At 35.6% G+C, this 16,868-nt stretch overlaps 1 protein-coding gene across 2 annotated transcripts in view; it reads right to left on the bottom strand.

Moving 5' to 3' along the window:
• Window positions 1-4,067: 4,067 nt before the first annotated feature.
• TBC1D23 (TBC1 domain family member 23) overlaps window positions 4,068-16,868 on the bottom strand; it is a 55,164-nt gene continuing 42,363 nt past the window's right edge. The window contains exons 14-19 of one of the 2 annotated variants that reach the window (XM_032406418.1): window positions 15,794-15,933; window positions 14,318-14,362; window positions 10,716-10,804; window positions 8,422-8,557; window positions 6,702-6,896; window positions 4,068-5,864 (exon numbers count right to left, since the gene is read on the bottom strand). In XM_032406418.1, the coding sequence (XP_032262309.1) occupies window positions 5,783-5,864; window positions 6,702-6,896; window positions 8,422-8,557; window positions 10,716-10,804; window positions 14,318-14,362; window positions 15,794-15,933 (687 nt within the window). In that variant the 3' untranslated portion in view covers window positions 4,068-5,782. The remainder of the gene's footprint in view (window positions 5,865-6,701; window positions 6,897-8,421; window positions 8,558-10,715; window positions 10,805-14,317; window positions 14,363-15,793; window positions 15,934-16,868) is intronic. The other variant, XM_032406420.1, reaches the window with a different exon arrangement.

Here is a 16,868-nt window from a genome sequence, read left to right as displayed (position 1 = left end):
AGGTGACTATTATAAAAAAGACACTCCCCCCACACGCCTAGGGCAGGGTGGTCTGGTTTGTTCCCTTATCTCTGGTTTCCTTACACCTCAGCGTTTTTGGGATTTCTGTGAGCCTGATCCCATAGCCCCATACCTATCTCTCCCTACCTAGCTGCGCCTGTCCCTTACTCACTCTTACTGAAATACCCTAATATTGTTAGGACTTTTGCATTTATATTTATTAGGATTGCTTTTTGATTTTTTAAAAAGATTTTATGTATTTGAGAGAGTGAGTGTGGGGGCTGGGGGTGGGGCAGAGGGATAGGGAGAAGCAGACTCCTTGCAGAGCAAGATTCCTGAGATCATGACCTGAGCCAAAGGCAGACGCTTAACAGACTGAGCCACCCACTTGCCCCGGATTGCTTTTTGATTTTTGTGTTTCATGTGTTTGTGTGTTTTTTTTTTTTTTTTCAGGTTTGGGGATCAAAAATCATAAAATGAATAAAAGCTTGGTATCCTTTTTTTTTTTTTTCTTGCTATCCTTTTCAATGCTCTGGAGTAGTTTATTGAAGTGGATCCTAGTTTTTAAAAGGATACTCTAAAAACATTTTTGGAATAGAGACATTCAAGTATGAACTGGATATTTGATGCTTTGATGAATTTTGTGATTATGCCAATGTCTTTACCCCGAGAAGATGCATGCTGAAGTATTTAGGGGTAAAGTGTCAGAATGTCTGACTTGCAAATGGTAGGCAAAAAAAAAATATGTGCTTATAGAGCAAATGTGGCAAATTTATTAAATCTAAGAGGAGAATATATAGCTGTTCATGGTACTATTTTAAGACTTTCTAGAAGTATTAAACTATAAAACTTCAAATTATAAAATGTTCATAATAAAAATGTAGGGGAAAATACGTAGCAATTATGGTTTTTTTGAAGGTTTAACAGACCAGCTGGACCTGGCTTTATAGCAGGAAGATAATAACCTTTTAATTTCTGCTATGTTTATTAGCCTATTAAGGTTCCTGAGTCAATATTGGCCACTTATAATCTGCCAAAAAAAGTCACCCATTTCATTTAGATTTGCAAGTTCATTGGCATTAAGTTGTATCTAACAGTGGTACCAAACATGGCTAGACATGTTATTAGAACATCCAGGTGGAGATGTCCACTAAGCAGTTGGTCATAAGCCTCAAACTCAGATGTTCAGGCTGGAGACTGATTTAGGAGTCATCAGCAATTTAAACTAGGACAAAGTTCTGAGTGTGGATGACAACTTGCGAGTGGACTGTGAAAAGCACAGGCATAAGAAGGGCCTGTGAAACCTGGTAAGGAGCCACCTGAGAGGTAGGAGAACCAGGAGAGGGACGTCAAGACCAAGAGTCTGTGGGCGCTATGTTCCCTACATCGCATGCAGGGAAGCTAGTGACTTGGGTTCTAGAGAAGGGAACAGTAAGAAATACGAAAACTGTTTTTGAGCTTTCCTTTAGAAGTTTCTGAAGTTCTAAACTAAGCCATAAGGGAAAAGCTAGTCACTGGGTTCCAGTTCTGGTTCTGCCACTGATATGATGCTAAGGCAAATCGCCTCATTCTCAGGGCCTTTTCATCATCTGTAGCACAGAAGGGTTCAGAAGCAAAAGGAGAGGTTGGAGGACTGGGTTCGTCTGTCACCTCTTCACTCCCTGTGAACCACAGCAGCTCTGCCTTCATGTTTCCATGTTCCCTTTCATCTGACATTTGAAAAGTAGCCAAAGATTAAAAGCACTAACTAAATGGATCTCCAAAATCTGGTATTGCCAATCATGTCTCACAGCTTCAATGACCATTTCCAGGCTGGTACTGGTCAGATTTCTATTTTTACTCCAGAGGAGCTTTCCCAGCACTTCCAGCTGCTGTAAGTCATCTCTATTTACATGCCTTGACATCAGTTTAAACTCAACCATCCAAAACTAATTTTACCATCTCTAAAAGCTTCTCCCAGCTTTGCTCTTACATAGAGGCACCACCATTTGTGCTGTTTTCCAATTCTCCTAGTTCCCCATGCCTTCCCCTCAAAAATCGAAATCACTTCTGTATGTTTACCATCCACCTCTGGTGAAGGACAGGGCCCTTCTGACTCTCCTAAAATACCCCTTGATTTCTGCCTCCTTTTCTGTCCCTGTGACCACCCCTCATGGCTAGGCTTTCCTCATTTGGGGGAGATTGCTTTAGGCAATTTAACTGGTCTCCTTTCCCTCAGCATCTTATCCTCCAATCACTCTTCATAGTATTAGGGAAGTTAGTTTGGGGGGACATAAAGTTCAATTTTGGGGGGTGAGGTAGATATACAAATGACTAATAGCAGTCAGAGACAAAGGGCTGAAAATCAGAATTAGAATCACCTCCACCACATAAGAACAAGAACTCTAAGAGCAATGAGATCTTGGGAGAATATATACTACAAAAAACCAAAAGATCCAACTTGGGAATTATCATACTGGGTTTAGAGCTTTGCACGAATGTCCATCAAGTGACGAATGGATAGGGGCACCTGGGTGGCTCAGTCGGTTAAGTGTCTGCCTTTGGCTCAGGTCGTGATCCTGGAGTCCTGGGATCGAGCCCCACATTGGGCTCCCTGCTCATCGGGGAGTCTGCTTCTCCCTCTCCCTCTGCCCCTCCCCTGGCTCATACTCTCTTTTTCTTTCTCTCTCTCAAATAAAAAAAAATCTTAAAAGTAATGAATGGATAAATAAAACGTGATATATCCATACAATGGAATATTCCTCAGGCATAAAAAGGAATGAAATTCTGATACATACTACAACACGGAGGAAGCTTGAAAATATTATGCTAAGTGAAAGAAGCCAGACACAAAAGACACTTATTGTATGATTCCTTTTATCATGAAATGTCCAGAATAGGCAAATCCATAGAGACAGAAAGGAAATTAGCAGCTGCCAAGGGCTGGAGAAGAAAGTGAAAAGGGGAGTGACTGCTAATGGGTATGGATTTTTTTTAAAGATTTTATTTATTTGAGAGAGAAAGAGAGAGCGCATGAAAGAGCACAAGGGGGTAGGGCAGGGGAGAGGGACAGAGGGAGAGGCAGAAGCAGACTCCCCCCCACCCCAACCCCACTGAGCAGGGAATCAACGCGGGCTGGATCCCAGGACCCTGGGATCATGACCTGAGCCAAAGGCAGACGCTTAACCTACTGAGCCACCCAGGCACCCCAGGTATGGATCTTTTTTGAGCGATGAAATGTTCTGAAATAAAATAGTTGTGATGGTTGCACAAGTCTCTGAATATACTAAAAACCACTTCCTTGACCTTCAAAAAGGTGAACTTTATGGTATGTGGATTATAGCTCAATAAATTTTTTAATTCAAAATGTTAAGGGTAAAGTTGAAACATTACTTTCGTCACACAACCTATGGAGTTGGGTTTTCCCCAAGACAAACTGTCAATTTTTAAATAGAATTGCCAATCTATGGCTGGCTAGTTTAGTATAAGGAGTTAAAGATCCTGTGTGAAACATACTGGCAGCAAAAATGGTTGAGTATGTATCAGTACAAATTTATCATCCCTACTAGAAAATGTGTTTCATTAGTGGTTGGCGATTAGGATCAAATCTATGTAAAGAGAATTGATTTTCTACCTTAAAAAGCAAAAATAATTCCCAGGGAGTAGGGAGGGAAGAGGGGATACCTTCCCTTTTCACTCACTCAATTTCTTTCAGCCTTTCTTTTCTAATCTTGGAAATACAGAAGATATTAACAACCTCATAATGTTGCAAACTCTGCAATCCTTGAGAGTCCATAAGAGGTGGATATCCCAGAATGAATTCTAGTTCTGTACTTAGTGGGCCCATTAAGGAAGGATGAGCTACATAAGTACCTAATACAATCAGTGACATGTATTTTCATTTAATATTTACGACTAGTAACTGTGATATTATTGCAGATGAAGAAACTAAAGTTCAGGGAAGTTAAGTAGGTCAAGGTAGAAATTTATTACACAAGGAATTTAATGTCATTAGTTTTAAACTACCTCTTCCCCCCTCCCCATATAGATGAGCAGAAATAGGAATCTAATACTTTCAATCCTAAAACCTGAACATTAGATTCCACTGAAAGGGTAGCCATCAATTTTCTAATATTGTGTTACCGACAAGAGATTTACAAATGGGAAGGGGCAGGGGAGAAAGAGCACAAGAGAGAGAGTCATTAAGAACAAAGTTATGAGCAAATTGTACTGGTTTATTTACAACTGTAATTTATAAACAGTAACACAAACATCTTTACATTAATATTATGAAAAAAGTCCCATGACTGAAATGGGCAAAAAATGGAGACTTCAGGGCATTTCTAAAGGGGGCGCCAAAGAAAGAAAAAAAGAAAAATGCAATACAACCGCTGTGGGTAGAGTTATAAATATCAAGTACTGCACCAGGTGCAATTTCATGCAAATGTCTTCAACCACTCAAGTAAACGGTTTTTATTTAGGTATTAGAATAAAATATCTTGAACTATGTTACCTGTAATTCACTTGATTTCCATTAAGTAAATTAAAATAGCTGGTTATAAATAGGGTACATCTAAATGTTTCTCCTATCAACCCCTTAGAGATAATCCATTACATTTTAGGACATGGCAGATTGTTAGGATTTGCTAGTTCCCAAAAAGATTTTATAAGGAGTCATTCCATAGCCCCAAACATGTTCCCGGATTTCTTCTCACCAAATGTGTCTAATATAGACCTCAATAAATTAAATTGAGAAAGCTGCAAAATGAAGCAGATCACTTTTTAGTTTTGTCATATTAAAAAATAAAAATAGTTTCCAAAACACTGGAACTTTTAGCAAGAGAAGACAAAAACCAAAGAAGAGAAAGAAATTTCAGAAACAGATGATAAAACAACTGTTCTTTATACAGCTCTCTTATTATTTGGCTTTTATTTAAGTGGATACTAGTGTGGTCACAGACCATAATCTCAGTAAGGATAAATCAATGTGTGTACAACACCTGTTCTGAAATATCCTAAATCAAATATTCCACTTGTAATAAAGACCAATGACATTTTTACAGGTACAATTCTGTCTCCAAAATGTTTGTTTTAATCTTAGTATGCCTACCTACTTATTATAAGCTTTTAAGTGCTCCTTAGAAACCATTAGGATGAAGTTTAGTATGTGAAGCACCGAGTGTTCAAATCATTAGCTAATGGCACAAAAAGTGATTTAGAAACTGATGCTTCAACTAGCTGGACTGCATTTCCGAGTTAGCTGGAATCTTCATCCACTTCATTAAAAAGATTTCATGTTTTTTTAAGAACAGAAACAGCAAGCTAGTAATCTATGTAATACTTTGTTTCTGATACTGCTCAGTGGATAAAACTAAATGTAGCAATTAAAGGGGTCTCTTCAACTAATTCTATCTCTAATTTTCAGTGAAGACATTGCAAGTATATATGTGTACGGGTGTTTTTAAATCTGAAAGTGATGCATGTTCCCTTTTAAAACACAGCTCTTCAAAACAGAACTGCGTTCTGCACCCTTAGTTCATAAGGGCATAGGGTCAGTTACTTCAAAGTCATTTAATAACTGACCTTTATAAATCATTTTACAAAACCAAAAATGCAAAAGAAAATTTAAGAAAAATTTTAACTGTCCAGAAATTGATTATAATAATTTACACATTCTTAGACCTGCAATTCAAGCACCCCATGAGCAAATGAAAGGTCCTCAGTTAGTATTCAATCAGGAAAATATGTCCATGTTTCTTTCTCTTGGTTGCCTTAATTTCTTTTGAAATAATTCTCTTTTATATTAACTTTCCAAAGCATCCAAAACTTTCATGATCTGTTGTTTTATGGCTTTGGTAGCATCTCCTGCATTTGGAATCAAATACCTGGGGGGGAATATACATATATATTAATATAAATTGCTTTCACTCCAGGACTCAGCTTAGATGTCACTTCCAGTGGGAAGCTTCCCGTAACCTACAAAGCAAGCAGACACACCCTCGTATTTACTCCCCATAACATCTCAATACATACTCGAAAGCACATTTTGAAAGAAAGAAAATCTAAATGTAAAAGTAAGATGATTTTTCATATACTGCACAGCCAGATGGAATGAACCACAGATCAGGAGTCAGGAGGGCTATATTTGGTCCAATTACAAGCTAGGTGTGAAGATCTGGAAGTCATTCAACTCCTCTGGGCTTCACATTTTTATAGGATTATAAAGATGGTTTAGTTTTGAGATCAGTGTGGTCCTATGGCCCTTGGTGCCAGTCCAGGAACTGTTTGTCACTGGTCCACAATAAGACAATAAGGAGGAGCTTGTACCAGACTGTAAACTAAATATACCACTCAGCACACTGCTTACTTCACTGACACTTTTTCAAAGCAATACTTTTTTTGATGAAGGAAAACAGAAACACTGGCTTATATTCTGAAACAAGCTTCCTATTGATTGCAAACCAGCATTTAGTGCAGCAATGGTACAGATTAAAGAGCCTTCTGTCAAAAAGTTTATGAAATTAGCCATGGCACTCACTGGAACCATGTGCTGATCAACCACATATGACTAACGATACAGAAGAAAAAGATCAGCAAAGAATGCTAATAAAAGCGGCTCAAGTATCCTATTCCACCATCTATTCCCCCAAATAGAGAAACAAACTATGTTTAATAATAAACTAATTCAATAATTCAGATAATACATCCTAAGAAAATCTTACCTTTCGATTGCCAAGATTTCTATTCCTGACGCACTGCTGTTTCCATACTTGAAGGTAATTAGCTCAGGATGTTTTTTTTTAGATGTAATTTTAACTACAGAATTTAGTGCTTGTCGAGACTGTATATAAGCCAATCCTTTCCGTGAAAGAATCTCCCTTAAACAGTACATGTGTGTTGCAGTAACCAACAGATGACTTGAGAGGGGGAAAAAAAACATTAAAAAACAAAGAGAATTTTAAAGAAATGTCATGCAAAACAGCTGTTACTTCAACAATAAAAAATATTCAACTCCAGATGAAATCACTTTCTGAATTAAAGAACATAGACAAAGGATCACCTAAAAACAAAAAAGCTACCCAATAACAGTTTTTAATTTCCCTTTAATTGTATGCAAAATTAATATTTTATTAACAGAAAATCTTGTAACTGTTTAAGAGCAAGTTTTATATTTTATATAATAAAATGCACAATACAGTCAGAAATCATTAAAATAATATTTTTAGAATCTACTCTGCATGGTATATGGAATATAGTACTTTTCAAACTTTTCCAGTTATTGTCTATATTCATAAACTATTCTCATTCACTATACTATAGTGTATACTTTACATTGAAGACCACTAAGCAGTAGTTGGGCTGCCTTACATGTTTTATATTTGGTAACTGGACCTTGAACATAGAATGGGCACAGGATTATTAACACACCCCCTCCTTGTGTCTCAGCTCACTTAATATAGGGACATACTCATACACTTTTATGTAATACAATAAGACTAATATCAGACAAGGCCAGAATGCAGGACATTCTGCAGAATAAAAGGCCTAGCCTCAGAGGATTCACTCATCATGGAGGAAAGGGGAGGTGGTGGTAAGGGCAGTGGTACTGTTGGACACTGGGTGAGACTAAAGAGATTAACAGGCACATGCAATGTGTGAACCATGACTGGATCCTGGATCAGGAAGAAAAAAAGAGACTAGAAAAGATACTTTGGGGCACTCTGAAAAATCTGAGTGTGAACTATATGTTGAATAATGTTCATTTTAAGGTTTTCAAAGAGTGATAATGCTATTGAAGTTGTGTAAGAGAATGCTCATATTCTTGGGTGATTTACGCTGAAGTATTTCGGGGTAAAGTGTCATATCTGTAAGATTCTTCTGAATGGCTTGACAAAAGAGAACTGTATATGTATGTGTGTCTATGTATAGATACATAAATGGAGAGATGGGGCAGTGCAAAAAGAAATTAAAATCTGATGAACCTAAGATGTTTATAAAGATGTTCAATGTACTGTTTCTTTAACTTTTTTGGTTGAATTTTTCAAAATAAAAAATTACTACGTAAGAAATATTTTTAAAAATCAAGACATTTAGGGGCACCTGGGTGGGTCAGTCGGTTAAGTGTCTGCCTTCAACTCAGGTCATGATCTCGGGGTCCTGGGATCAAGTCCCATGCTGGGCTCCCTGCTAGGTGGAGAGCCTGCTTCTCCCTCTCCCTCTCCCTCTGCCTCTGCCCCTGCTTGTGTGCCCTCTCTCTCTCTCTCTCTCAAATAAATAAAATCTTTAAAAAAAGAAAATAAAAATCAAGACATATGATACAAATTGACAAAGTGAAATTACATCTTACTATACTTGAATAAAGAAAATTTCTTCTGCAGTTCAGTTTTTGTATTAACGTCCCAAATTTAATTTTACTTCAGAAGAAGGCATTTTAAAAAGTACCTAGGAAACATGTGTCCACTTTCTTTAACTTCTTTACAAGGAAAATGATGCTTGACGTCTGGCTTGTTTATCCAAGTCTGGATGTTTACAACCTCTTTTCTGTCATCATCTGACATTGAAGAGCTATCAATTTCATCTACGAAGAATTGAAAGTATTAAAAGTGGGAATTACCAACTTTAAAAACGAGACATTTCTTAACAGCCTGAAAAAAAAATTTCAGTATTTTAAACATACAGTTTGAAAAACAAAACAATTCTAATCCTACTATATTTCCTTATGCCCCTCGTATAATACAGAAATATTATTATGAAACTTTAGGCCACATGGTAAGAAAGTGAGGTGAAAATACTAAGAATACACTTGTAACACTGTGTGTCAACTTCAATAAAAAATACTTCAATAAAAAATAATGGAAATGAATTTTTAAAAGACTAAACTATCTGAGGAATTTCAAAACTTTTGCTTTACATAACATGACTCTAATCTATGTCTAGACTCTACAGAGGTGACTGAATTGTCCAATAAGAAGCACCTATCTTGAGGGCAAAGATGGCAGAGTTCTTTTTCTCTTGCTGGTTTTTGATTTTGAGAAAAACAACCCAAAAAATCCATCCTGGGATAAATAAGTAAAAATCTCTTCAGTGTTTTTTCTTTTTCATGAGATAACTGTAAGACATTCTAATTATTTTGTTTTTCTAATTTAAGAAAGAGGAATTACAGTTGCTAGGGTTAATAATTACAAATATTCCTCCCTTTTTAAGAAATACTTCAAAATATAAAGAAATAATAAAAAAGGAAATCTCATATATCTATACACTTTCAGCCTAAATAAAAAGTGGAACCCTTGTATCTCTCTCCCCAATCACATTCCTCTCCCTTGTCCACTAAGAAACAGTGACTATCTGTTACAGTTCATCCTTTCCTTTAATCATACATGAATATCCCTAAACAACATACACTAGTGTTTTGCACTTTAAGTAACATTTATATAAATAGTAGATGGTTGGATTGTATTCTTCCACAACTGCTTCTTTACTCCCAACACTGTAAAATTTATCCATGTTGATACACACAGCTCTAGTTTTCTCATTTTCATTACTGTGCAATTTTCCATAATATAAATACATGTGTAAATACGTGACACATGAAAATATACCGTAATTTATTCATCCATATGCCTCTCAGAGGAATGAAAATAGTTGAAATGAAAACTGTTAATGAAAGAAGTTGAAATATTCAGGGAGAGCTAGAGACTGATAAATAACAGGAAGATAGCAACAAAAAGAGAGGGGCAAGGACAAAAAAAAACCAGTTAGAAATAGCACACAGAAAATTTCATTTACCTCAATGTTACATTGTTTTTGGGAAGGTGATTTTGTAATATTTATTAAACTGTCAAATGTGGTTCCCTATAATCTAACAATCTTACTACTAAGAATATACCCTCTATATATACTTAAAAAAGTTCATAAATACATGTATAAAAATATTATCATTTGAGACAAAAAAACTGGAAAACTATCAGTGTGAACTGTGAGAAAAATGATTAAATAAATTATGGTATGCTTATATGATAGAAAGAGAATGATGGTGGAATATGGGCTGAGATGGAAAATATGCAACATGTATTACTAAATAGAAAAAGCAAGGTGAAATTTGGGAGTTTTTTCCTCTCTCATTTTGTATATTTATTTACTGTTTTATTTTTTCTAACCCAATACACATATTAATATTGATCATGATTACTTAACCAAAGTAATCTTGGCAGCCACAATATGAACCAAAGTAATGAATTATTTTTAAAAAATACAAAGACAACCACAGAGAATGACAAATTTCCCTGGCACAATATCCCCATCTTGTGGCCCTTTAGGATATTGCCTCCAATTCAAAAAGGCTCTTTCCAGATGTCTCAATTTTGGAATTCCCTGACTTTAGTCTCACAACTCTCAATCTTCTAGGTGGATGGATCAAGGGGATTTAAATCAAATCCCATGGACCTAAATACTATTTCAACACTGATAATTCCCAGATCATCACCAGTTTATTAGACCTTCTCTCTTTGGCTAAAGACTCCTATAAATCAACTGCCTACTCAGCATTTCTGCTTGAATTCTAATAGGCATAACTTAGGATGTCTAAAACCAAACTCTTAGTAGAAAAACTACAGACTCTCCAATCTACAGTATCTGTCTTTTTTTTTTTTTTAAGTCGTTGTTGGCTAATCCCAGAATGCTCTAATCACTGCTGATTAGATCAGGAAAGCATCTACAGGTAAGTGTTATTACTATACCTGTGTCATATTCTTCTTCATCCCCAATGCTGAAAACAGGCTTTACACCACGGTAAGGCTTGCCCACTCTGTCACTGCTGCTCACATGCCTATATTCAAAGAATTTTAGAGGGGAAATCATCACTTAAGAAGTTACCAAAGATTTTCACCAAGTATCATATGAATATTTAAACAAAATGTACATATTCTTTGTCCCTAGCCCCCATATAACACCCAGTTTAGGATAGTTATGTTAGGGAAACTGTAACAAGATAAGGAAATTATGTTAGCAAAAGTGGCATTATGTCTTGACAGGCTGAATGCTTTCAATCTGTAAAAACTAAAAAAAAATTTTTAATATTTATATTAAAACCAGTGCTTAGATCTGTGTAGCCTTAGGAAAGTCATTTAACCTCTCTGTGATTCTGTTTTCATATCTCTAAAACAACTATAGTAACAATATTTACACTTCAAGATTACTGTGAGAATTATATCAGTTAATATTTTGTAAAGCTCTTAGAATGCCTGGCATATAGCAAGTGCTATGCACATCTGTTAGATAAAATAGGTTATGGAACCAAATATTCAAATTCTAGGAGAAGTGTTAAGGCTTTCTCATATGGGAGCAAATACCTTAAGGTTTTTCCTCCCTTTTTTTTTTTATCAGTTTCAGTTGTACAACATTGTGACTCAACAATTCTGTACATTACCCAATGCTCACCACATTATAATCCTCCCATTTTGTTTTAATAGAAACATGCTACTTCTTTTACATAAATGTAAATAAACCATGAAAATTTAATCTGCCTTTCTTTTTCAAGTGGCAGAAGCATAAACAACATGTAAACTCAAACTTGATTAGTTCTGCAGGAAGTATGACCTCTCTCTTTTTAACATAAAAATTTATACCTTAGTACTTTTTAGGTAAACTCAAACAAACCAAGAAGAAAAATTAAAATATTTCAACAAAATACATGTTTCTAGGAAAAAAGCATTGTATTATTTGTAAGATAAATGTTCCATCAAGATTATCTACAATGAAGAAAAACTGGCCTTTTTGGGTCATATATCAAGAGATAATCCAATATGGAGAAAAATTCAAGTTACATGTCTTAATCTTAGAATTCAGTTTTTCCAGAATATAGAGATCAAATCTGTATTTTAAAAAATTTCTTAATACATATCTTCAATAAAAATCTTATCATGACCCAATTTTGTTGAAATAGGCTTGAATCTTTACTTCTCCCAAAACAACATTCCTCAACAGAAACCTCACTAGAAAAATCAGTTGAGAGCTGAATGTGTAACACTCTTTGGGAATTATAAATTAATCAAACATAGTAGACAGTTTAAATCACAAAATCATCTGATTTTATGTTAAAACATATCTAATATGAAATTATCCATTTAATTATCAAACTATGCTCATTAGAGCAAATGAAATAAATAATTCAAACTATGAAACTCAGAGTTTTCTTATAAAAGACAAAGATAATACAGCTTTGTCTAAAAATACTTTAGTGCCATCTAGATTATAAAACTGTATGAGATGATTATTGGTTCTCTCCTGATTTATAGTAAAGCATAATTAAACAGACATAACATAGAAACAAAGATGTTTACAGTAGATGCTTGAACCAGAAGGCAAGTATAAACAAAGCGAAAATCAAAAAAAAAAAGCGGGGGGGGTGGATCTGGCTGGCTCAATCAGTAGATGTGACTGGATCTCAGGGTTGTGAGTTTAAGCCCCACCTTGGGCATGGAGTCTACTTAAAATTAAGGAAAAAAAATTTTAATAATCTTGTTTATAAAGATTACTGAAATAGTTTTTTTTTTTTTTTTAAAGATTTTATTCATTTGAGACAAAGAGATACAGAGAGAGAGAGAGAAAGCATGAGCAAGGAGAGAGGCAGAGGGAGAGGGAGAAGCAGGCTCCTCGCTGAGCCAGGAGCCCAATGCGGGGCTCGATCCAGGACCCTGGGATCATGACCTGAGCCGAAGGCAGACGCTTAACCATCTGAGCCACGCAGGCGCCCCCTGAAATAGTTCTTAATAGACTGGCTAAAAATTAATGAAATTCAATGGCTGGACTCTTTTAAAAAAAGCAGTATACTTATACGTTTTTAGCTGAATAACAAAAACATCTGTAACATAGTTTGACCAGGCTTTATTTACTGTGCTCAGAAGGAAACCCGGTTCTCCCTAACTTTTCACTAAATTCTGTTTTCAAAATATTTGCCTGTAGACCAAAGAAGATCATTTAAATTTTTAAAACCTTAAGAATTTGGGAGAAAATTGGGAGTTAAAATTAGACTACTTCGATGGTTCTATAAAAAGAGAAGGTAGAAAGATGATTCACAAATAGATTATAATTTTAAAAGAAGCAACTGCCTTTAAAATAGTCTCAGATAAAATTGTGATAGAGGCTCTATAATTGGCATTGTGCAGGAATAGTCACAGTAAATAAAAACTCTTACCAGTAAGTTAGGAGTAAATTACTGCTTTTAAAAATGCTACTTCTAGTCACTGAAAATATCGAAATGACCAAAAAAAAAGTCAACCCCATTATTCCAAAGCTTAACATATTTAAAATACAACTTGAGGGGCGCCGGGGTGGCTCAGTCAGTTGGGCCACTGACTCTTGATTTCGGCTCAGGTCATAGTCTCAGGGTCCTGGGATCGAACCCTGGGTCGGGCTCTGTGCTCAGCTGAGAGTCTGCTTGAGAATTCTCTCTCTCCCTCTGCCCCTTCCCCTCACTCGCACGCTCTAAAATAAATTAATTAATTAATCTTAAAAGACAACTAGAATTTCTTTTAAAATGTCCATAGATATTGCTGTAATTGATATTGTAATTTAAACTGCAGAAAAATTCTGTGGGTATAAAAACTGTAAAGCCATATAAAAGTATTAAGTTAGTAAAGTTCTTCTGTGCATCCTAATTGAAGATCCAGTAAATTTTTAAACTTAGACTTGCAGAATCTAACGACAAGTACCCCATCTTATTGGGACAGAGAAGAGATGGATTATGCATTAACATGTCCCCCATGACCTAATTTCTTTCATGGAAAAACCAAAGAACTGTGGTTCTTTGGAACTGATTTATATATGTTTTTTCACCAACCTAAATACATCTAATTAAGAAAAATCTTTAAAAAAAAGATGATAAAATTACATAACATACTTGAATTAGCAATTTTGAACCATGACTTATGCCTTCTCTCAGTAATATTCTCTAGTGTTAGGGCAGAAGATAGAAGCAAATGATCTCCAAAGCTACCACCCTGCCAACTCTGAGACTAAGTATTTCCTTTGTTTCACCATCCTCTCTTTCAGAATAAAAACTGCAGGTTTTATGAAGTTCTTGGATTTGAATGTACTTGATTTTTATCTGACGTATGACATATATAAAGCAGCATGCAAGAAAAAAAATTAAAATGATCAAGCAAAAAACAAATACAGCTCAATCAATATCACACATTCCTAAAAGCAGAATAAGAAAAGTTTAGCATTTGAAACAGCTGCATGAAATTTTAGCTAAGACAGTGTGAGGCTTATAGAGAGCATGAGGCATGCTAAAAAGGAAAAGGATGGTCCCAGAAAGCTGCTCTACTCATTGGCTTACCGCTCTGTACACGCTCTGTCTGGCCAAGGAAGATTGAAAGACATTCTATAGCAAATTGAGGCAGAGGACAGAACAAAATGATCATTAAAAACACAACGGCTTTAAAACAAAAATATAGTATAATCACTTTTTCTAACCCTGAGCATATATTATAAAGAAAATGTTTTGATCATCCCAAGTACAAAGAAAAATGAAGAAAAGCTAGTTTCAACGGATTTTTTTTAACAAAGACAACAGTCTTTTCAAGTTAGAGTTATCACTAGTTCATTTTAAAATACAATTTTAAATGTTCATGCTACAAAACTTAGCAATAGTACTCTAGTTCAGAATGCACTAACTTTAAAGTAAAAAAGTTACAGGCTTTGGAGAACAATTTTAATGAGCAAAAAAGACCCTGAGGCTTGATAAAACACTTTAATATTATTTATCAGTGGGCCATTTTAGACAGGCACGGTTTTTTTGGATTTGTGAAAATAACCTACTCTCTTCTTTGCTATTTACTAAGCAAGGAAAAAAATGTACTTTTGTATGCATATATGCTATAATTAAAAAGTAACAATAAATTTCTGACATTCAATTCTTAAAGTCAAATGTTTCAACTTTCCTAGGATACTGCAAGGAAGACATGAGAGTGAAATGAAATAATGCACTTTCAAGATCAGGCTTGCTTAGCAACAAATTCTGTGTTGGAATTATTAGGTTAGTTTTGAACTGCAGGAACAAGAAAGATCAACCAGACTACTATGTGGAGGAAAAAACATTGTGGACTCTACAGTTCCAGTAAGAAACATTAAAACTCACATTCATAAACATCATTTGTTAGCTAAACCCTTCTTTTGTAATTTGTGAGAAAACAGGGGTCACTTATATTCTGTGAACACAATTCTATGAAGATCTAAACTCTCAAACTTGAGAAAATGGGTTTCTGGGGTGCCTGGCTGGCTCAGTTGGTGGAGCATCTGACTCTTGACATTGGGGCTGTTGAGTTTGAGCCCCATGTTGGGCGTAGAGAGTACTTTAAAAAATAATTTAAAAAAAAAAGAAGAAAGAAAATGGGTTTTTGCTTTATTTAGCATGACCAAATTTTCTAGGTTACAAATTCCTAGAGGAGAAGAGGAGGTTCCTGCTTTGAGATTACTGCATTTAGTAGATAGTTCCCATCCATCTGACATGTGGGCAACAGCTACTATATGAAATGTAATATATAGAATAGCATCTTAATATTTTTTTAGTGAACCACATAAAGGGGCAGTACCATTATTTGAGTTTTATTATGAGCAGAAGAAGAAAGAAATCATTATAGTCAAATATTATAGCAATAAAGGACATCTCTGCAATTATAATGAAAACTGAAATTATCTAATTAAAAAATGTACTTTATGATTCTTCTAGAACACATTCAATTCAACTAGCTTTTACTGTAAGACACATTTCTTTAGTTACTAATCATAAACTCATACCATATAAGCAACTCACCGGTCCACAGGAGTTGATGTATTCTCAATAAAACTGATAACTTTTTCCCTGACATTAACAGATTTCGTCTTCAAAGCAACAGTCATTTTATTTACTAGTGATTTCATTCCTCTATCATTTGAGCCATTAGAAGATTCACCCTGAAAAAAAAAAAACTTACTGATAAATTAACTGTTCTCCTAATGATTAGCAGAGACACTACTGCTAAAGATTGTCTAGATGTTATGGACTGAATTGTGGCCATATGTTAAAAGTTCATTCTTCTCGTACACCTCAGAAAATGACTGTATGCAGATATAGGGCCTTTAAAGAGTAAATTAAAGTTAAATGAAGTCATACAGATGGGCCTTAATTCAATATGACTAGTGTCCTTATAGGAAGAGGGGGAGACATCAGGGATGCACATACACAGAAAAAAGGCCACGTGCGTCCAGAGAGACAAGAAGGCAGTCATATGCAACCCAGTGAGACGCCTGAGGAGTAATCAAACCTGCAAACCCTTTGATCCCAGACCTGCAGCCTCCAGAACTATAAGAAAATTAACTTCTGTTTTCCAGAGTGGCTGCATCAGCTTGCATTCCCAACAACAGTGTAGGAGGGTTCCCCTTTCTCAGCCACTTTGGAGAACAGTATTGAGGTTCCTCAAAAAGTTGAAAATAAGAGCTACCCTATGACCCAGCAATTGCACTACTGGGTATTTACCCCAAAGATACAAATGTAGGGATCCGAAGGGGTACGTGCACCCCGATGTTTATAGCAGCGATGTCCACAATAGCCAAACTATGGAAAGAGCCAAGATGTCCATCGACAGATGAATGGATAAAGAAGATGTGGTATATATATATATATATGTGTACACACACACACACACACACACACACACACACACACACACACACAATGGAATATTACACAGCCATCAAAAAGAATGAAATCTTGCCATTTGCAACAACGTGGATGGAACTGGAGGGTATTATGCTGAGCGAAATAAGTCAATCAGAGAAAGACATGTATCATATGATCTCACTGATATGAGGAATTCTTAATCTCAGGAAACAAACTGAGGGTTGCTGGA

Source organism: Phoca vitulina, unplaced genomic scaffold (genome assembly GCF_004348235.1).
Source record: "Phoca vitulina isolate PV1807 unplaced genomic scaffold, GSC_HSeal_1.0 scaffold8, whole genome shotgun sequence".
Lineage (NCBI taxonomy): Eukaryota > Metazoa > Chordata > Mammalia > Carnivora > Phocidae > Phoca > Phoca vitulina.
Note: the sequence above shows the minus strand (reverse complement) of the source record. Positions and strands in the feature narration are given on the sequence as shown.